The sequence below is a fragment of the Coregonus clupeaformis genome, chromosome 18, assembly GCF_020615455.1.
Source record: "Coregonus clupeaformis isolate EN_2021a chromosome 18, ASM2061545v1, whole genome shotgun sequence".
NCBI lineage: Eukaryota > Metazoa > Chordata > Actinopteri > Salmoniformes > Salmonidae > Coregonus > Coregonus clupeaformis.
The window spans coordinates 10,076,184-10,094,395 of NC_059209.1; the positions used below are offsets into that span (position 1 = coordinate 10,076,184).

Here is an 18,212-nt window from a genome sequence, read left to right on the forward strand (position 1 = left end):
TCATCTCTACGCATGAGTGACTCACCTTCATATCATAAAGGTGATGTTGAATGAATGACTCCAACCTGTAAACCAGAGAATGGCTCCAGACTGATTCTTATCAGCCTGTTTATTCATGCTGAAATACTGCCAACAATTCACCAAAATATCTTGGATCAACATAACATAGGTTTTAAAGCGCTACCTCTTGTACTCTTAGCATAAATAAGATACCAAGACTACAGGACAAAACTCTCAATCTTATGAACCATATCACGGAAGTTAGCTGTATTTTACCATAAATTAAAAGCATTTTATCTGTTCAGCTGTGCTAACATCAGAGCGAGCCTCTTTTTTTATAGCATTATTTGCGCTCAAATCAAGGAAATACAACCATCTTCATGACAATTTTTTTTATTTATTACATTTTGCATTTATTAAAGAGAATGTTCTTTACAACATACATTAAGCTGTGAATCAGATGTTAAGTGGAGTAGGGCAAAAAACCTTGTGACATCACAATATCTTACAAGCTTACAAAGTTCAAAACGAGTTGAGAGTCTGTCTCAGTTGCATCTAGCGGTGTATAGCAAGGGTGAAAGACAAAGGCACACACCAAAGAGACCCGCTGTCCACTGTAGCCATGTAGACCGTGGCCAGAGATGCAGTCTGCACTATTGTGGTGGAAAGTTCAAATTACCTTCTATTTACTAAGCCTAATCTGATGATGATGCATGTCGCAGTCACTGCAATCGAACCCTACAAGCATCTATGTACACGTTAGTTCAATTAACACATACTGTATATGCCTCAGAAGTGGAAATATCCTACACGTTCTTCTTGCATTGGCTGTGGATGAGAAATAGTTGGCTTTCCTCCATTGTAAATGTAAATCTGCTCGAGATCAAGAAACTCACCTATCTACACACAATACTAAAGGAGTGCTCTGTTGATTTGGGGAGACGTGGTCAATAGAAAGTGGATCAGATTGGTCAATGAAACTCTCATTCATAAGACCTTGATAAAGAGAGTTAGTACAAATTAAATGACTCTAATCGTCCTGGAACGTGTTTGAAAAAAAGATCTCCTCATATTTTCTATCACAGGAACCAGCCTGCTTTTCACTGCCTAGAAACTGAAGTGTTATCATGTACACTAGGAACCTGGTGCCATGTATGTACAGTCTACTGGTGTGTTTTTCATATGTTAGTGTTTGATTATTGCTGTGCACCAGCAAGACCCTAAGAGGCCCTCTCAAGAACAAACATTAATCCCTCCAATCAAACAGCAAAGTAAAAAATTCAACACAACAACGTCATCGACACTGCCAGCACAACAAAAAGGGTTGCTTTAAGCGCATTATTGGCACAATCAGAAATGAACCACAAAGAAGAATGTGGGGTCTCCTCCCCCCTGTATATTTCTAGGGACCAGAATTGACATAAGAAATTACCAGCTAAAGAAAATGTCACTACTCAGGGTGTAAGGCACAACTTTACATGTGGAAGAGAAACAGGCTATCAACAGATATAATTCAATCAGAGGCCTGAATGACGCGCCTAGAGAAAATGAGACGTTTCCGTACCTGCCAAAATGGCCGCTCTCCACACCTGGCAGAGCGCCCAACATCCTCACACTTCTCTTTTTCATGTGTGGAATTCCACTTTTTTGTTTTTTTCCTAGAGTGAACCTTCTTAGCACACAGTGAGCCAGAAGCCAACTGGGAGAGAGAGACTGCAAAGCCACAGTGCCAAACGTATGTAGATGCCCATGGAGGAGTGATCGAGGGAGTGAGTTTCAGGAGTTCTGTGTTTGTCTTTTTCTGACTCTTTAACATGGGAGGTTCTGCTCCATCATGTAGGTCCCATCTGGCACAGTTAAATAAATATATACTCCATACAGAGGTCACATATATCCCAAGCTTCAAAAACCCAAGGCGCTAGAAGACCTAGTGGACCTTCTGTGTCAAGAAAGTTGTACTGGCTCCAGTTGATTGACTTTAAATAATTTCACACTTGATTAATTCATATTTAAAGAACTCTTCTCTCTGAGCCTAAAAAGTCAGTATTTTCTTCAAAAGCACTTATTAAAAATAAATACAACAAGCTATTACTATTAACAGTCCAATGCAGTAGAAGATTCTCAGACCAAGGCTTTTTTCAACCAACGCAGAACTTGATTGCTGTGTCCAGTAGCTGTAACACTGAGAGGTGTTTCAGTTTTCCACGTAAACTGAAGCTGTCGTTACAGTCAGAGCTCGCTGTGCCCAAGTGCTTGCTGGGAGAACACCCCAGTCCTCACTATACAATTGCTCCACTTTTCTCTCACTGTCTATGTGCTTTTAGCAGTCAGTTAAGAAAACAAAACATCAGTCAAGTCGTAGTGTTCAAAAGTCCAACACAACCACCGTCTTGAATGCTACAGGGGTGACATGTTGCTCGTCAATTAAATATTCATGAGAGTAATTTTCTTCTCAGTAGCAAGTGCTCCGTGTTTCTGAGGAACTGGGAGTCAAAAGCCTGAGCTCAACATCAACCATTTGTAGAATATTTACATATATATATATAAAAGAAAAAAACATATTTAAAAAAGTGTGTTGCATTTGCTGTACACAGACCAAAGACAAAGGGAGATGCAATTGTGTTCCCTGTTTTGTATTCTGAGCGTGCTGATTATGTGCAGGAGTCATTGGAATTGACTTTCGTTGAGAGGGACACTAAAGAGGGTTTGGGCGGGACATCAGGCTTGAGGTGTTTGACCCCGGTCCGGGGCAATGAACCATAAGAGCTCATGCTTGGCTGTCGGGAGAGGGACATCCCCTGGGAATTCATGTGCATGGAGTCCACCCTCTGCGGGGCGGGGGGCGGTGTCTCCACGCGGTTAAAACTTTGGTGTCTGGACAGGTGAGAGGAGTTGGACGAGTTGGTGTTGTGCTTTTTGAAGGCAGAGCCTTTCTGGGCACTCATCGGGTAGCCCCGCTTGTACTCGTGGCCGTAGACGGAGGAGTGCACCTCCAGCCGCTTGCCCATCTGGGGCACAGCAGGGGGGATGGTGAGGGAGGCCTCCCTCTGGGGCACTCGGGGCGGAAGCCCGTCGCTCTCCACCAGGTTGAGGCTGTGGCAGGGGCTCTTTAGGGCCTTGTACTCCAGTGTGGCACCCTGGTCATCCAGGCTCATCTGGCTGAGGTCGCTGCGGTGGGGCTGCTCCACATACTCATGCAGGTAGGCCTGCTGATGCTGGTGCTGGGGCAGGGGAAGCACTACCACACTGGGGATGTGGCCTGGGGAGGCCCTCAGGGGCAGGTCAGTGGGGATGACCGGGGACCCCATGGTTTGCAGGTCCTTGGTACAGGCATTGATCAGATTCTGGTTCCTCTCCCACTCGCGGCTTCCCCGGCTGGGCTTGCGTCGGGGCTGCATGGGAGTGGACTCTGGGGTGGGCATGCCAGCCAGGTCCAGGTGGTGCTGGTCGGCTTTGATCAGCATCTTGCTGTTGGTGAGGCGGCCGTTGTGCATGAGCGGGGTGAGGATGGCCTCAGGGCGACTGTCCTTGGCTCCGGTCTCAAAAAGGCCTGTCAGCTTGGTCACGCTGTTCATGGAGCCCCTCCTGTCGTGGACGTGGTCTTTGTCCTTACGCCCAGACAGCTCAATGTCTCGCCGCCGGTGGTCACACACACAGTAGACAAGGATACCAGAGAAGATGGCGCCCATGGCAAAGGCCAGGATGACAGCGATGGCCAGCAGTGTGACAGGGACCAGCTGGTCACGTCCCTTCTGGTAACTCTCACGGATAACTCCTGCAAAGGCAAGGATGAAATTATTTCAAATATATGAGCAAATAAATTAGTGATCAATGTTCAATCAATCTGAAAATCAAATGGTTAAATTAATTGATGAATAAAGCACAAATAATAAGGAAGCATTTGTCCTTTCTAATTTGTCCTATTCGTAGCAGGACTGTAGCCTCCTGTTTTTTAGAACAATTTATCAGTTTAAATCCAGCCTTACACTTGGCAAAAATTATGTTATGGCATCTACAAAGAATTAAAAGATTAAACATCGGCAGCTGAAATGAAAAACATATATTCGATAAATGAACGTTCAAAAGGGAAGCTTATTTGATGCAAATGGGACTCGTTTTATATGGCTATGATAAAATCACATATATCAGAGAATATATTACATTTCTGATTAGACCTCCAAATCAAAGGAGCTGTGTCATACATTTCTTAGAGGTCACTTTCCAGGACAAGCAATTCAAAAGAAAAAAAGGAGAAAAAAAAGACAGGTGGTTATATATCTAAAGTGATGATTCAATAAAAGTGCAGCAGAAGAGATGACAAGCATCTTGGCAAAGAAAGGGAGGGAGAAGATATTGCATCAAGTGAAACGGCAATGGGTTAAGTCCTCATCACTGTAAACACGGAGAGCGAAATGATAACCTCCAACTCCTTGATGAATGTGTTACCTAATGCCCATCCATGTTCCTAGAGTTACAGAGCCTTCAGAAAGTATTCCTACCACTTGACTTATTCCAAATTTTGTTGTGTTACAACCTGGATTCAAAATTGATTTTTCTCACCCATCTACACACAGTTGACAAAGTGAAAACACATTTATTGAAAATGAAATACAGAAATATCTAATTTACATAAGTATTCACACCCCCGAGTCAATACTTTGTAGAAGCACCTTTGGTCCGATTACAGCTGTGAGTCCACTCCAATTTAGGCCTGTGGTCTCTGTAAGTTATTGTCTTGTGACTGAAATTACATCCGGCGATGTCGTTATATTTGAGAAGTGTTGGACTGAAACGTTTGACTTATAGATAAATAAAGGGCTGAATAGATAACCAAACAGTACTTGAGGTTAGCAGCTCAAAAATATTTTGTCTAAAAAAAACGTGTGTGCCATATATGAGCACTTTTCTGGCAGTACTGGCTCATTCCATTATAATCCTTCTAAAACATAAATACATCTGTCTCTGTCTCACTTGCTTACTTTTGGTAGGGCATGGAAAACTTTAGTGACATTGAATTTAAGCATACTAATCGTCCACAATGGTGCAGTTCAAAGAGTTGGATTTGACTTGAGAACAACACAGTCAGAGGGTTGAGAATGTCAGACCTAAGCATCCATTGTTGAGAGCGGAGCGCTATGGAGCTGGCAATCCGTCTTCTCACAGTGTAGGAGGAGGGTTAAGGCCTTTCTGAACCAGCAGTGACTTGGTCTCCATCAAACATAGCTCCCCTGCCTAGAGCAACTAGGGGGGATTTAAAAACAACCTCAAGGCCTCCCCAGACCTTTGAAGATTTCTATCTTTCATGTATGAAGTCAATTGTTTCTCATCTTAACTTCAAAGAGGGCGCAACCATAAAGGACACTAGGCCTCAGACAAATCCGAAGATGGCAGGCTTTTAAATCAAGGTGGCTTTCTTCATTTGAAGGGCTCATTCATCAAGTAAACTGACGCTCAACTTTTTACTACTTGGACGTTCTTGGATGACCTTGAGCCCCAGAGTATCAAGGACCGTGTCGAGGCTCGACATTTACAGTGCCTTCACAACCCTTGACTTTTTCCACATTTTGGTGTGTTACAAAGTGGGATTAAAATGGATTTAATTGTCATTTTCTGTCAACGATCTACACAAAATACTATTTAATGTCAAAGTGGATTATGTTTCGAACATTTGTAAACAATTATATCTTGATTAGATAAGTATTCAACCCCCTGAGTCAATACATGTTAGAATCATCTTTAGCAGTGATTACAGCTGTGAGTCTTTCTGAGTAAGTCTCTAAGAGCTTTGCACACCTGGATTGCACATTATTGTTTTAAAAATTCTTCAAGCTTTGTCAAGTTGGTTGTTGATCATTGCTAGAGAGATATTTTCAAGTCTAGCCATAGATTTTCAAGCGGTTTTTAGTCACAACTTTAACTAGGCCACTCAGGAACATTCAATGTCATCTTGGTAAGCAATTTCAGTGTACATTTGGCCTTGTGTTTTAGGTTATTGTCCTGCTGAAAGGTGAATTTGTCTCCCAGTGTCACAACTTCCTCCGAAGCTGCCTCCTCTCATTGTTCGGGCAGGCTTCGGTGTTCGTCGTCACCGGCCTTCTAGCCCCTGCCGCTCCTCATCTCATCATTCCATTTGTTTTGTCTTGTTTATTACACACACCTGGTTCATATCCCCTCATCAGTACTGGTATTAGTGTTCCCTCTGCCCCCTTGTCTTTGTGTGTGATTGTTTATTGTGGAGGGTAGAGAAGCTCGGTGGTGCTCCGTGTATTTTGTATCGCCGGGATATTTCCCTGTGTGCCTATGTTGTTTTGGCGCATTTCCGCGTAACTCTGTGTTTCGGAAATAAATCCTGTTATTCTGTGATTTACCCTCCTGCGCCTGACTCCTTCGAAATCACTCATCACAGAATCACACACCCAAGACATGGAGTCAGCAGGAGAGGAGCACATGCCTGGAGTCGTGGCGCGGGTCCGGGAGCATTCTACGATAATAGCCAGCTTGGGAGAAGCGATGGATCGGGTTCTCCAGGTCGTCCAACGCCTGGAGAGAAGAGGACCCGATCTTTCGGGAACAGCTGAGCGACCGGATCCAGCCACCCACACCCCAGCACCCAGAGGTTTTCATATATCCCAACCTAGGGATTTTGACGGGACAGCTGCCCGCTGCCAGGGATTCCTCCTGCAACTTGATTTATACCTCTCGACCATCAGCCCGGATCCATCGGAGTGGGAGAAGGTGTCTCTCGGGGAAAGCCCTGGAATGGGCCAACACGGTCTGGAGTGAAGCAGGAGCAGCGTTAGACAACTACGGGGAGTTCGCTCGCCTCTTGCGGGCCGTCTTCGATCACACGCCCGAAGGTAGAGATGCGGGCAAGCGGCTGGTCCACCTGAGGCAGGGGACGAGGACCGCGCAGGACTTTGCCCTGGAGTTTCGTACTCTAGCGGCTGGGTCCGGGTGGAACGAGCGGGCCCTCATCGACCACTTCCGGTGCCACCTGCGAGAGGACGTCCGAAGGGAGCTACCTGCCGGGACACCACGTTGTCCTTCAATCAACTGGTGGACATGGCAATCTGGTTGGACAACCTGCTGGCTTCTAGAGGACGTCCTGGGAGGGGCCTGCCCGTTTCACCCCCAAGCTACCCCCTTTTGCCTCCAAACATAACGATGGTCATTATGGCCAAACAGTTGTATTTTTGTTTAATCAGACCAGTGGACATTTCTCCAAAAGGTACGATCTTTGTCCCCATGTGCAGTTGCAAACCGTAGTCTGGCTTTTTTATGGCGGTTTTGGAGCAGTAGATTCTTCCTTGATGAGCGGCCTTTCAGGTTATGTCGATATAGGACTCGTTTTACTGTGTATATGGATACTTTTGTACCTGTTTCCTCCAGTATCTTCACAAGGTCCTTTGCTGTTGTTCTGGGATTGATTTGCACTTTTCGCACCAAAGTACGTTAATCTCTAGGAGCCAGAAAGTGTCTCCTTCCTGAGCGGTATGACGGCTGCGTGGTCCCATGGTGTTTATACTTGCGTACTATTGTTTGTACAGATGAACGTGGTACCTTCATTTTTTTTCTGAGGCCTTGGCTGATTTTTTTGATTTTCCCATGATGTCAACGAAAGAGGCACTGAGTTTGAAGGTAGGCCTTGAAATACATCTACAGGTACACCTCCAATTGACTCAAATGATGTCAATTAGCCTATCAGAAGCTTCTAAAGCCATGACATCATTTTCTGGAATTTTCCAAGCTGTTTAAAGGCACAGTCAACTTAGTGTATGTAAACTTCTGACCCACTGGAATTGTGATACAGTGAATTACAAGTGAAATACTCTGTCTGTAAACAATTGCTGGAAAAATTACTTGTGTCATGCACAAAGTAGATGTCCTAATCGACTTGCCAAAACTATAGTTTGTTAACAAGAAATGTGTGGAGTGGTTGAAAAATGAGTTTTAATGACTCCAACCTAAGTGTATGTAAACTTCCGAATTCAACTGTACATTGGTTCCCCTATACATTCCACTCCCCATCAGAGCACTTGACAGTCGACCATTAGGATCCGGGTTTGTTAGGGAAGTTACAGCACCAGTCACTATGGTTAAGCACAAGACCCATCGAGAGCAAGTCACCTTTTTTATTATTGAGTCTCCTGATTTCCCTGTTGTGTTAGGTCTTCCCTGGTTAGCACTACACAACCCCACCTTTTCATGGCCGCAGAGGGTTCTCATGGGGTGGTCGCGAGAGTGTCAGGGTAGGTGTCTAGCTATTTCCATATGGTGCAACCACGGTGGAAAGTCCAGACTCTACCTCCACCGTGCGCATTCCCCCCGAATACCTCGATTTGGCGCACGCGTTTTCCAAAATGCAGGCGACTAAATTACCACCTCATCAGGCGGGGGATTGCGCCATAAACCTCCGGGTAGAAGATGTGCCTCCCAGGAGTTATGTATATCCCCTGTCGCAGGCTGAAACAGAGGCGATGGAGACATACGTCTCCGAGTCCCTGCGCCAGGGGTTCATACGTCCCTCCACTTCGCCCGCCTCCTTGAGGTTCTTTTTTGTGAAGAAGAAAGACGGAGGTCTGCACCCTTTCATTGTTTACCGAGCACTGAACAAGGGGACAAAACGTTATAGTTATCCTATACCCCTCATTCCATCTGTAATCAAATCAATGCATGGGGCGCGCTTCTTCACAAAACTAGATATCCGGAGTGCGTACAACCTGGTGCGTGTCCGAGAGCGGTCAGCAATCAGCACAACCCCAGGGCATTACGAATACCTGGTGATGCCGTACGGTTTGATGAATGCTCCATCTGTCTTCCAGTCCTTTATGAACGAGGTGTTTTGGGACATGCTTGGTCGCGGTGTAGTGGTCTACATCGATGACATTCTGGTGTATTCCACTACGCGTGCCGAGCATGTGTCCCTGGTTCGCAAAGTGCTGGGGCGACTGTTGGAACATGACCTTCATGCCAAGGCAGAAAAGTGTCTGTTTTTCCAACAGTCCATCTCCTTCCTCAGATACCGCATTACCACCTCAGGTGTGGAGATGGAGGGAGATCGCATTTCAGCCGTGCGTAATTGGCCGACTCCAACCATGGTATAGGAGGTGCAAGGTCGCGGCTCCCATCACCTCTCTGTTGAAATGTGGGTTGTCTCGGCTCCGCTGGTCTGTTGAGGCTGACAGGGCCTTCAGTAACCTGAGGGTTCTGTTCTCCTCAGCCCCGGTACTGGCCCATCCCGATCCATCACTACCGTTCGTAGTAGAGGTGGATGCGTCTGAGGATGCTCTGACCTATCTCAACGCTCGGGCACGCCACCCAAGCTCCGCCCCTGTGCCTTCTTCTCCAAGAAGCTCAGCCCGGCGGAGCAGAACTACGACGTTGGTGATCGGGAGCTGGAGGCACTGGCTCGAGGGGGCGAAACACCCTTTCCTCATCTGGATGAACCACTGTAACCTGGAGTACATCCGGGTAGCGAGGAGGCTGAACCCTCACCAGGCCAAGTGGGCCCTATTCTTCACCCAGTTAGATTTTACACTATTTTACATCCCGGGTACGAAGAACGTGAAGGCAGACGCAATGTCACGGCTGTATGACACAGAGGAGAGGCCCATAGAGAACACCCCCATACTCTCGGCCTCCTGCATTGTGGTGCTGGTAGTGTGGGCGTTGGACGCAGACATAGAACGTGCGTTACTCACAGAGCCATCTCCACCTCAGTGCCCAGCTGGGCTGCAGTATGTGCCGTCTCTTGTCCGTAACCGTCTGATATATTGAGCACACACGTCTCCCTCCTCTAGTCACCCAGGTATTGGCCGTACAGTGCGCTGCCTGACCGGAAGGTACTGGTGGCCTACCTTGGCTAAGGACGTGAGGGTGTATGTCTCCTCCTGCTCGGTGTGCACCCAGAGTAAGGCACCTAGGCACCATCCAGCGGGTAAATTACAGCCCTTACCAGTTCCACAACGGCCATGGTCCCACCGGTGTATTGACTTTCTCACTGATCTTCCCCTCTCTCAGGGTAACATCACCATCCTGGTCGTTGTGAACCGCTTTTCAAAAGCCTGCCGCCTCCTTCCTCTGCCCGGTCTCCCCACGACCCTGCAGAATGGGGGTCTGTTGGAAAGCCGTGTGAACCAGGTTTTCCTCTAGGATTTTGCCTGTGCTTCGCTCTATTCCGTTTCTTTTTATCCTAAAAAACTCCCTAGTCCTTGCTGATGACAAGCATACCCATAACATGATGCAGCCATCACCATGCTTGAAAATATGAAGAGTGGTACTCGGTGATGTGTTGTGTTTGCCCCAAACATAACGCTTTGTATTCAGGACATTGTTAATTGCTTTGCCACATTCTTTGCAGTTTTACTTTAGTATCTTATTGCTAATAGGTTGCATGTTTTGGAATATTTTTATTCTGTACAGGCTTCATTCTTTTCACACTGTCATTTAGGTTAGTATTGTGGAGTAACTACAATGTTGTTAATCCATTCACAGTTTTCTCCTATCACAGCCATTAAACCCTGTAACCATTTTAAAGTCACCATTGGCCTCATGGTGAAATCCCTGAGCGGTTTCCTTCCGTCCATGCAACTTATTATATGACTTGTTAAACACATTTTTACTCCTGAACTTATTTAGGCTTGCCATAACACAGGGGTTGAATACTTATTGACTGAAGACATTTCAGCTTTTCAGCTGTAATTAATTTGTAAAGATTTCTAAAAACATAATTCCACTTTGACATTATGGGGTATTGTGTATAGGCCAGTGACAGAAAATCTCAATTTAATCAATTTTAAATTCAGGCTGTGACACAACAAAATGTGGAAAAAGTAAAGAGGTGTGAATACTTTCTGAAGGCACTGTAAAGCAATTTTGATTATTCTTTGCCTAAAAATGTGTTATCTTATCCAAGGTGACTTATATTGTCTAGTTTTGACTCTTCATTGTCAGATTGCAGTGTGAAAAGCCACCAGGAGAATACATTTCATAGCCAACAATCTAATTTGAATTTCATACCTCCAAAAGCCTTGACACATATATTTAATACACATTCCTACAAGTCAAAACAACCCAGCACTTCCTTGTAAATGAGAAACATTGTCATCTAGTGTGACGGAGATGTGTGAACATTCTCATAGACAGTATTTTAATCTGTGTAGCTAGTGGAACCCAGTTATTGCTTATACTGCCTGCTTTGTCTGGGCAGACTTCAAAGCCACTTGTACTTCATAGCGAGGTTTTCCAGGGCTGTAGCCTCTGACTGGACCATTACATACACAGGCATTGTCTGAAAATGATACAATCTCAATCACACTGAAATGTGTTCACTGATGTGTCACTGCCACTCGCTGTAAGACTAAACGGTGCTAACACAAAACACAGTACAGACCCCGTTGACTGAAAGGGAGGATGAATGGAAATGCTTTGAGGTTACATCTACCATGCCTTGGAGAGAACCCATTTCTGTGTTCAAAGATCACGGTTGTGGTCATGGTTGTCTTTTCAACTTGGAGGAAGAGGCAGACCATCACATCGAGCTAACTATGTTCACTAGTATATGCTAGTATTATATGGATGAATCAGTAAAGACTAGTTAATGCCATTATCTCACCACCCAACTCAGGCATTATCAATGTACTACACTCCCAAGATCAAGGAAATTCGCCTACTCTCCAGTCACTGTAAGATGGGAGTGCTTTGCTTTACCGAAACATGGCTAGATTGTTTGATAAAAAAACGCAGAGATTGAAGGTAAAAATGATATAGTAACTAGAAGAGACCGCAATCGCAAAGGCGGGGAAGTTCGTACTTATGTAAGTTCGGATATTGGGTTCAACTACAGATCAGATTTAAGTCATGACGAGACTGAAGCTGTGTGGTTGGACATTCTATTACCAAAATGCAAACCCATTATAGTCAGAACCTGTTACAGACCACCAGACCAGTACAAGTTTTATGAATTGTTGGAGGAGACTTGCTCCAACTGTACAGATTTTGGTAAATTAGAGGTTATTGTTACTGGTGATTTTAGTAGAGAAATTCTTTAAAAGGTCAATATTACTTTTAAAGCTCTTAAGAAATGTTTTAATCTGTTTACCTTACACCAGCTGATTAATGAGCCCACCAGGGTCTGACCTTCTACCCAAACCATCATTGACCTCGTGTTGGTTTCAGATAGATCAAGGATATCAAACAGTGGGGTTGTACACTATGGGCTCAGTGATCATTACATACTTTTCTGTAGTAGGAAGGTTCAGAAAAAGTTTATTTTATTGTCATAACTCAATAAAAATGTGGTCTATGAAGAACTATAGCGCAGATGCTTTTGTTAATTGTTTTGAGCAAATTGGACTGGTCTACTGTATTGAAATGCAATGAGGTGGAAAATGCCTGGGGCAATTTTAAATAATTGTTTTTAGTTGCTGTTGACAAGCTGGCTACAGATATTTTTTGAATTAAGCAAAGAACACAACCATGGATAAACAATAACATTTTAAAGGCAATTAAGCTAAGAAATGAACGCTTTCTGGAGATCAGGAAATCCAAGGCAGATTATGTTTTTATAAACTATAAGAAATGAAGAAATTAGGCTAACAGTATGATAGAAAAGGCCAGGAAAGATTGTTTTAATGACAAAATAGTTGAAAATAGGAACAATCCGAGTAAATTATGGAAGTGTCTGAAGCTGTTAGGTTATAGTAACAGAACAAAGCTCAAAATCTTAGCCTGGACATTGGAGGAAAGGTTACATCAGACAAGACCATGGTTGCAGATCGTCTGAATAGCTACTTTACAACTATAGCTAACACATTAGTTAGCAAGTTACCTGGTCAATCAGGTTGTTATTGGGAGAGTCAAGTCCAGCAGTTTAGAGTTTTACTCAAAAAAGTGTCTGAGTCAACTGTGCTAAAGAAGCTGAAAGACTTGACCATTCCAAAGCAACTGTCCTTGACAACATTCCTGCCAGATTTCTAAGGGATGCTGCGGTAATTATCACCCCCTGTCACGCCCTGGCTCTGGGGACTCTAGTATGTTGAGCCAGGGTGTGAGTTTTCATTTGTGTTTGTTCTAGTTGTTGTATTTCTATGTTGGCCAGGGTGGCTCCCAATCAGAGACGGCTGTAGCTCGTTGTCTCTGATTGGGAGCCATACTTAAGTAGCCGTTAGGCATTCATTTGGTGTGGTTTCTTGTTCCGTGTTGGTTTGTGTATGTAACCAGGGACGTCACGTTTTCGTTTTGTTCGTGTGATACTTTCTATAAATAAATATGTTCGCATTCCACGCTGCGCCTTGGTCCTCCTCTGTTCCCGACGATCGTGACACCCCCTTTGTAACTCACATTGTAAATCTGTCTATTGAACTAGGGTGTTTTCCCAGTGAACTAAAACTTGCAAGGGTCATTCCTCTATATAAAAAAGAGAATAAGTTAAATCATGGAAACTATTGGTCTGTCTCAATCCTGTGTGTTTTATCGAAGGTCATGGAAAAGATTATGTTCGAGCAGATTGACAGTTATATTTCCTTAGATAACCTACTATATGAGCTCCAATCTGGCTTTAGGAAATCCCGACACTTGCCTACTATATCTAACTTACCACATCAAGAAGGAAGTAGACGGAGGGAAATGTTGTGGTATGGTTATGTTAGATCTTCAAAAGGCATTGGATGGGACCCTGTCTAAACCCAAAACTTTGAACTGCAGTGTACCCCATGGGAGTGTGCTGGGTCCACTTTTCTTTCTACTGTATATAAATGATCTGAAATCTGTCTGTACATGTGACCTTTTCCTCTATGCAGGTGATTCTGCACTGTTGGTTTCCCACAAAGCCGTCAATGCTGAACTTATGAATGTCAGTAAATGGTTATATGACAATAAGCTGTCACTCCACCTTGGAAAAACAGAGTCCATCTTGTACAGGTCCAAAGTGAAACTGAGGAAATCCAGTGACTTTAAGGTGGTAATAGGTGGAATAGTAGTCACGGCAAAAGACTCAGTTAATTATCTTGGATGTGTGCTAGATAACCATCTGACAAAGGAGAGCGTGGCACAAAAGGTTCTCTCCAAAGTTAACCATAACATTTCTGGCAAGAACTTCCACATTTCTGGATAAGAATGCAATGGTGGCATTGGCAGGGGCTCTTGTTTAGCAAAAATTAGTCAGGATTATTCTTAAACTTCCAGTACATACTCATTTTGACCATTCCCACTTTGAAAGCCTCAGATGGCTCAAAGTGGAGGAGAGAGTACCTACAGTGCATTCAGAAAGTATTCAGACCCTTTGACTTTTTCCACATTTTGTTAAGTTACAGCCTTATTCTAAGATGTATTAAATAAATGTTTTCCCTCATCTATCTACATACAATACCCTATAATGACAATGACAAAGTGAAAAACGTTTTTATTGTTATTTGTTGCAAATTTATTAAAAATAAAAAACAGAAATACCTTATTTACATAAGTATTCAGACCCTTTGCTATGAGACTCAAAATTGAGCTCAGGCGCATCCTGTTTCCATTGATCATCCTTGAGATGTTTCTACAACTTGATTGGAGTACACCTGTGGTAAATTCAATTGATTGGACATGATTTGGAAAGGCAAACACCTGTTTATATAAGGTCCCACAGTTGACAGTGCATGTCAGAGCAAAAACCAAGCCATGAGGTCGAAGGAATTGTCTGTAGAGCTCCAAGACAGGATTGTGTCGAGGCACAGATCTGGGGAAGGGTACCAAAAAATGTCTGCAGCATTGAAGGTCCCCAAGAACACAGTGGCCACCATCATTCTTAAATGGAAGAAGTTTGGAACCACCAAGACTCTTCCTAGAGCTGGCCGCCCGGCCAAACTGAGCAATCGGGGGAGAAGGGCCTTGGCCAGGGAGGTAACCAAGATCCCGATGGTCACTTTGACAGAGCTACAGAGTTCCTCTGTGGAGATGGGAGAATCATCTCTGCAGCACTCCACCAATCAGGCCTTTATGGTAGAGTGGCCAGACGGAAGCCACTCCTCCGTAAAAGGAACATGACAGCCTGCTTGGAGTTTGCCAAAAGGCACCTAAAGGACTCTCAGACCATGAGAAACAGGATTCTCTGGTCTGAAGAAACCAAGATTGAACTCTTTGGCCTGAATGCCAAGCGTCACGTCTGGAGGAAACCTGGCACCATCCCTACGGTGAAGCATGGTGGTGGCAGCATCATGCTGTGTGGATGTTTTTCAGTGGCAGAGACTTGTCAGGATCGAGGGAAAGATGAACGGAGCAAAGTACAGAGAGATCATTGATGAAAACCTGCTCCAGAGCGCTCAGGACCTCAGACTGGGGCGAAGGTTCACCTTCCAACAGGACAACAAACCTAAGCACACAGCCAAGACAATGCAGGAGTGGCTTCGGGACAAGTCTCTGAATGTCCTTGAGAGCCCAGACTTGAACCCGATCGAACATCTCTGGAGAGACCTGAAAATAGCTGTGCAGCGACGCTCCCCATCCAACCTGACAGAGCTTGAGAGGATCTGCAGAGAATAATGGGAGAAACTCCCCAAATACAGCTGTGTCAAGCTTGTAGCGTCATACCCAAGAAGACTTGAGGCTGTAATCGCTGCCAAAGGTGTTTCAACAAAGTACTGAGTAAAGGGTCTTAATACTTATGTAAATGTGATATTTCAGTTTTTATTTTTAATACATTTGCAAAGATTTCTAAAAACCTGTTTTTGCTTTGTCATTATGGGGTATTATGTGTAGATTTATGAATAAAATAACTATTTCATCCATTTTAGAATTAGGCTATAACATAAAAAAATGTGGAAAATGTCAAGGGATCTGAATACTTTCCGAATGCACTGTATGTAACTACTTTAATTTGATCCGGGATAACAATAACTATTCCACTAGAAGAAGTGAAACTGACACTCTTCCTTTTAGATGTAATAATGGTATGGGGAAAGAAACCTTTTTGTACTCAGCTGCTATTCTTTGGAATAGTCTTCCAAGAATTTGAAACGTATAACCTCCATAGGCTGTTTGAAGTTCTCACAGAAAAAATTGCTAAATAGTAGCATGTCTCAAAAGTGAGTCGTAAGATTATAGTACGTGGGTGAGAAGGAAATGCCTGGGATAGCATATGGTCTGCATTTTGATACCTATTGTGTATCATATTGTGATTGTCATGTATACAGTTGAAGTCTGAAGTTTACATACACCTTAGCCAAATACATTTAAACTCAGTTTTTCACAATTCCTGACATTTAATCATAGTAAAAATTCCCTGTCTTAGGTCAGTTAGGATCACCACTTTATTTTAAGAATGTGAAATGTCAGAATAATAGTAGAGAGAATGATTTATTTCAGCTTTTATTTCTTTCATCACATTCCCAGTGGGTCAGAAGTTTACATACACTCAATTAGTATTTGGTAGCATTGCCTTTAAATTGCTTAACTTGGGTCAAACGTTTTCGGTAGCCTTCCACAAGCTTCCCACAATAAGTTGGGTGAATTTTGGCCCATTCCTCCTGACAGAGCTGGTGTAACTGAGTCAGGTTTGTAGGTCTCCTTGCTTGCACAGGCTTTTTCAGTTCTGCCCACACATTTTCTATAGGAATGAGGTCAGGGCTTTGTGATGGCCACTCCAATACCTTGACTTTGTCTCCTTAAGCCTTTTTGTCACAACTTTGGAAGTATGCTTGGGGTCATTGTCCATTTGGAAGACCCATTTGCGACCAAGCATTAACTTCCTGACTGATTTTGTGAAGTGCACCAGTCCCTCCTGCAGCAAAGCACACCCACAGCATGATGCTGCCACCCCTGTGCTTCACGGTTGGGATTGTGTTCTTTGGCTTACAAGCGCCCCCCTTTTTCCTCCAAACATAACGATGGTCATTATGGCCAAAGATTTCTATTTTTGTTTAATCAGACCAGAGGACATTTCTCCAAAAAGTACGATCTTTGTCCCCATGTGCAGTTGCAAACCGTAGTCTGGCTTTTTTATGGAGGTTTTGGAGCAGTGGCTTCTTCCTTGCTGAGCAGCCTTTCAGGTTATGTCGATATAGGACCTGTTTTACTGTGGATATAGATGATTTTGTACCTGTTTCCTCCGGCATCTTCACAAGGTCCTTTGCTGTTGTTCTGGGATTTATTTGCACTTTTTGCACCAAAGTACTAGGAGACAGAACGCGTCTCCTTCCTGAGCGGTATGACGGCTGTGTGGTCCCATGGTGTTTATACTTGCGTACTATTGTTTGTACAGATGAACGTGGTACCTTCAGGCATTTGGAAATTGCTCCCAAGGATGAACCAGACTTGTGGAGGTCTACCATTTTTTGGCTGATTTATTTTGATTTTGAGGCACTGAGTTTGAAGGTAGGCCTTGAAATACATCCACAGGTACACCTCCAATTGACTCAAATGTTGTCAATTAGCCTATCAGAAGCTTCTAAAGCCATGACATCATTTTCCTGAATTTTCCAAGCTGTTTAAAGGCACAGTCAACTTAGTGTATGTAAACTTCTGACCCACTGGAATTGTGATACAGTGAATTATAAGTGAAATAATCTGTCTGTAAACAATTGTTGGAAATATTACTTGTGTCATGCACAAAGTAGATGTCCTAACCGACTTGCCAAAACTATAGTTTGTTAACAAGACATTTGTGGAGTGGTTGAAAAATGAGTTTTAATGACTCCAACCTAAGTGTATGTAAACTGTTTATTATGGATTGATTGTTGTATATATTAGGGGTATGTGAGACAAGGGAGATGTACCTGTCCAGAGTTGTTTATTAGGAAATGGAACTTTACTAATTAGCTGATTTTATGAAACAAGCAACAATAATAATAATAATAATAAATTTAATCAATTAACATACAGTGCATTCAGAAAGTATTCATACCCACATTTTCTTGTGTTACAGCCTGAATTCAAAATTGATTAATTTTATTTTATTTCTCACCCATCTATTCACAATACCACATAATGACAAAGTGAAAACATGTTTTTAGAAATGTTTGCAAATGTATTGAATTTTAAATACAGAAATATCTCATTTACATAAGTATTCCCCCAGCGGGCCGCATTGAATGGGCCTTGAGTTTGACACGTGCTCTAGTTGATTGGGCATATATCCTTCTCTGTTGGCTGCGTTTACACAGGCAGCGCAATTTTGATATTTCTTCCACTAATTGGTATTTTGACCAATCACATCAGATCTTTTCACATCAGCC

The 18,212-nt window shown here is 43.5% G+C and overlaps 1 protein-coding gene across 4 annotated transcripts in view; it reads right to left on the reverse strand.

Moving 5' to 3' along the window:
- Window positions 1-377: 377 nt before the first annotated feature.
- Window positions 378-18,212, reverse strand: part of LOC121587497 (semaphorin-6A-like) — a 93,103-nt gene continuing 75,268 nt past the window's right edge. For all 4 annotated transcript variants that reach the window (XM_041904481.1, XM_041904483.1, XM_041904482.1 and 1 more), the window contains one exon: window positions 378-3,775. In XM_041904481.1, the coding sequence (XP_041760415.1) occupies window positions 2,652-3,775 (1,124 nt within the window). In that variant the 3' untranslated portion in view covers window positions 378-2,651. The remainder of the gene's footprint in view (window positions 3,776-18,212) is intronic.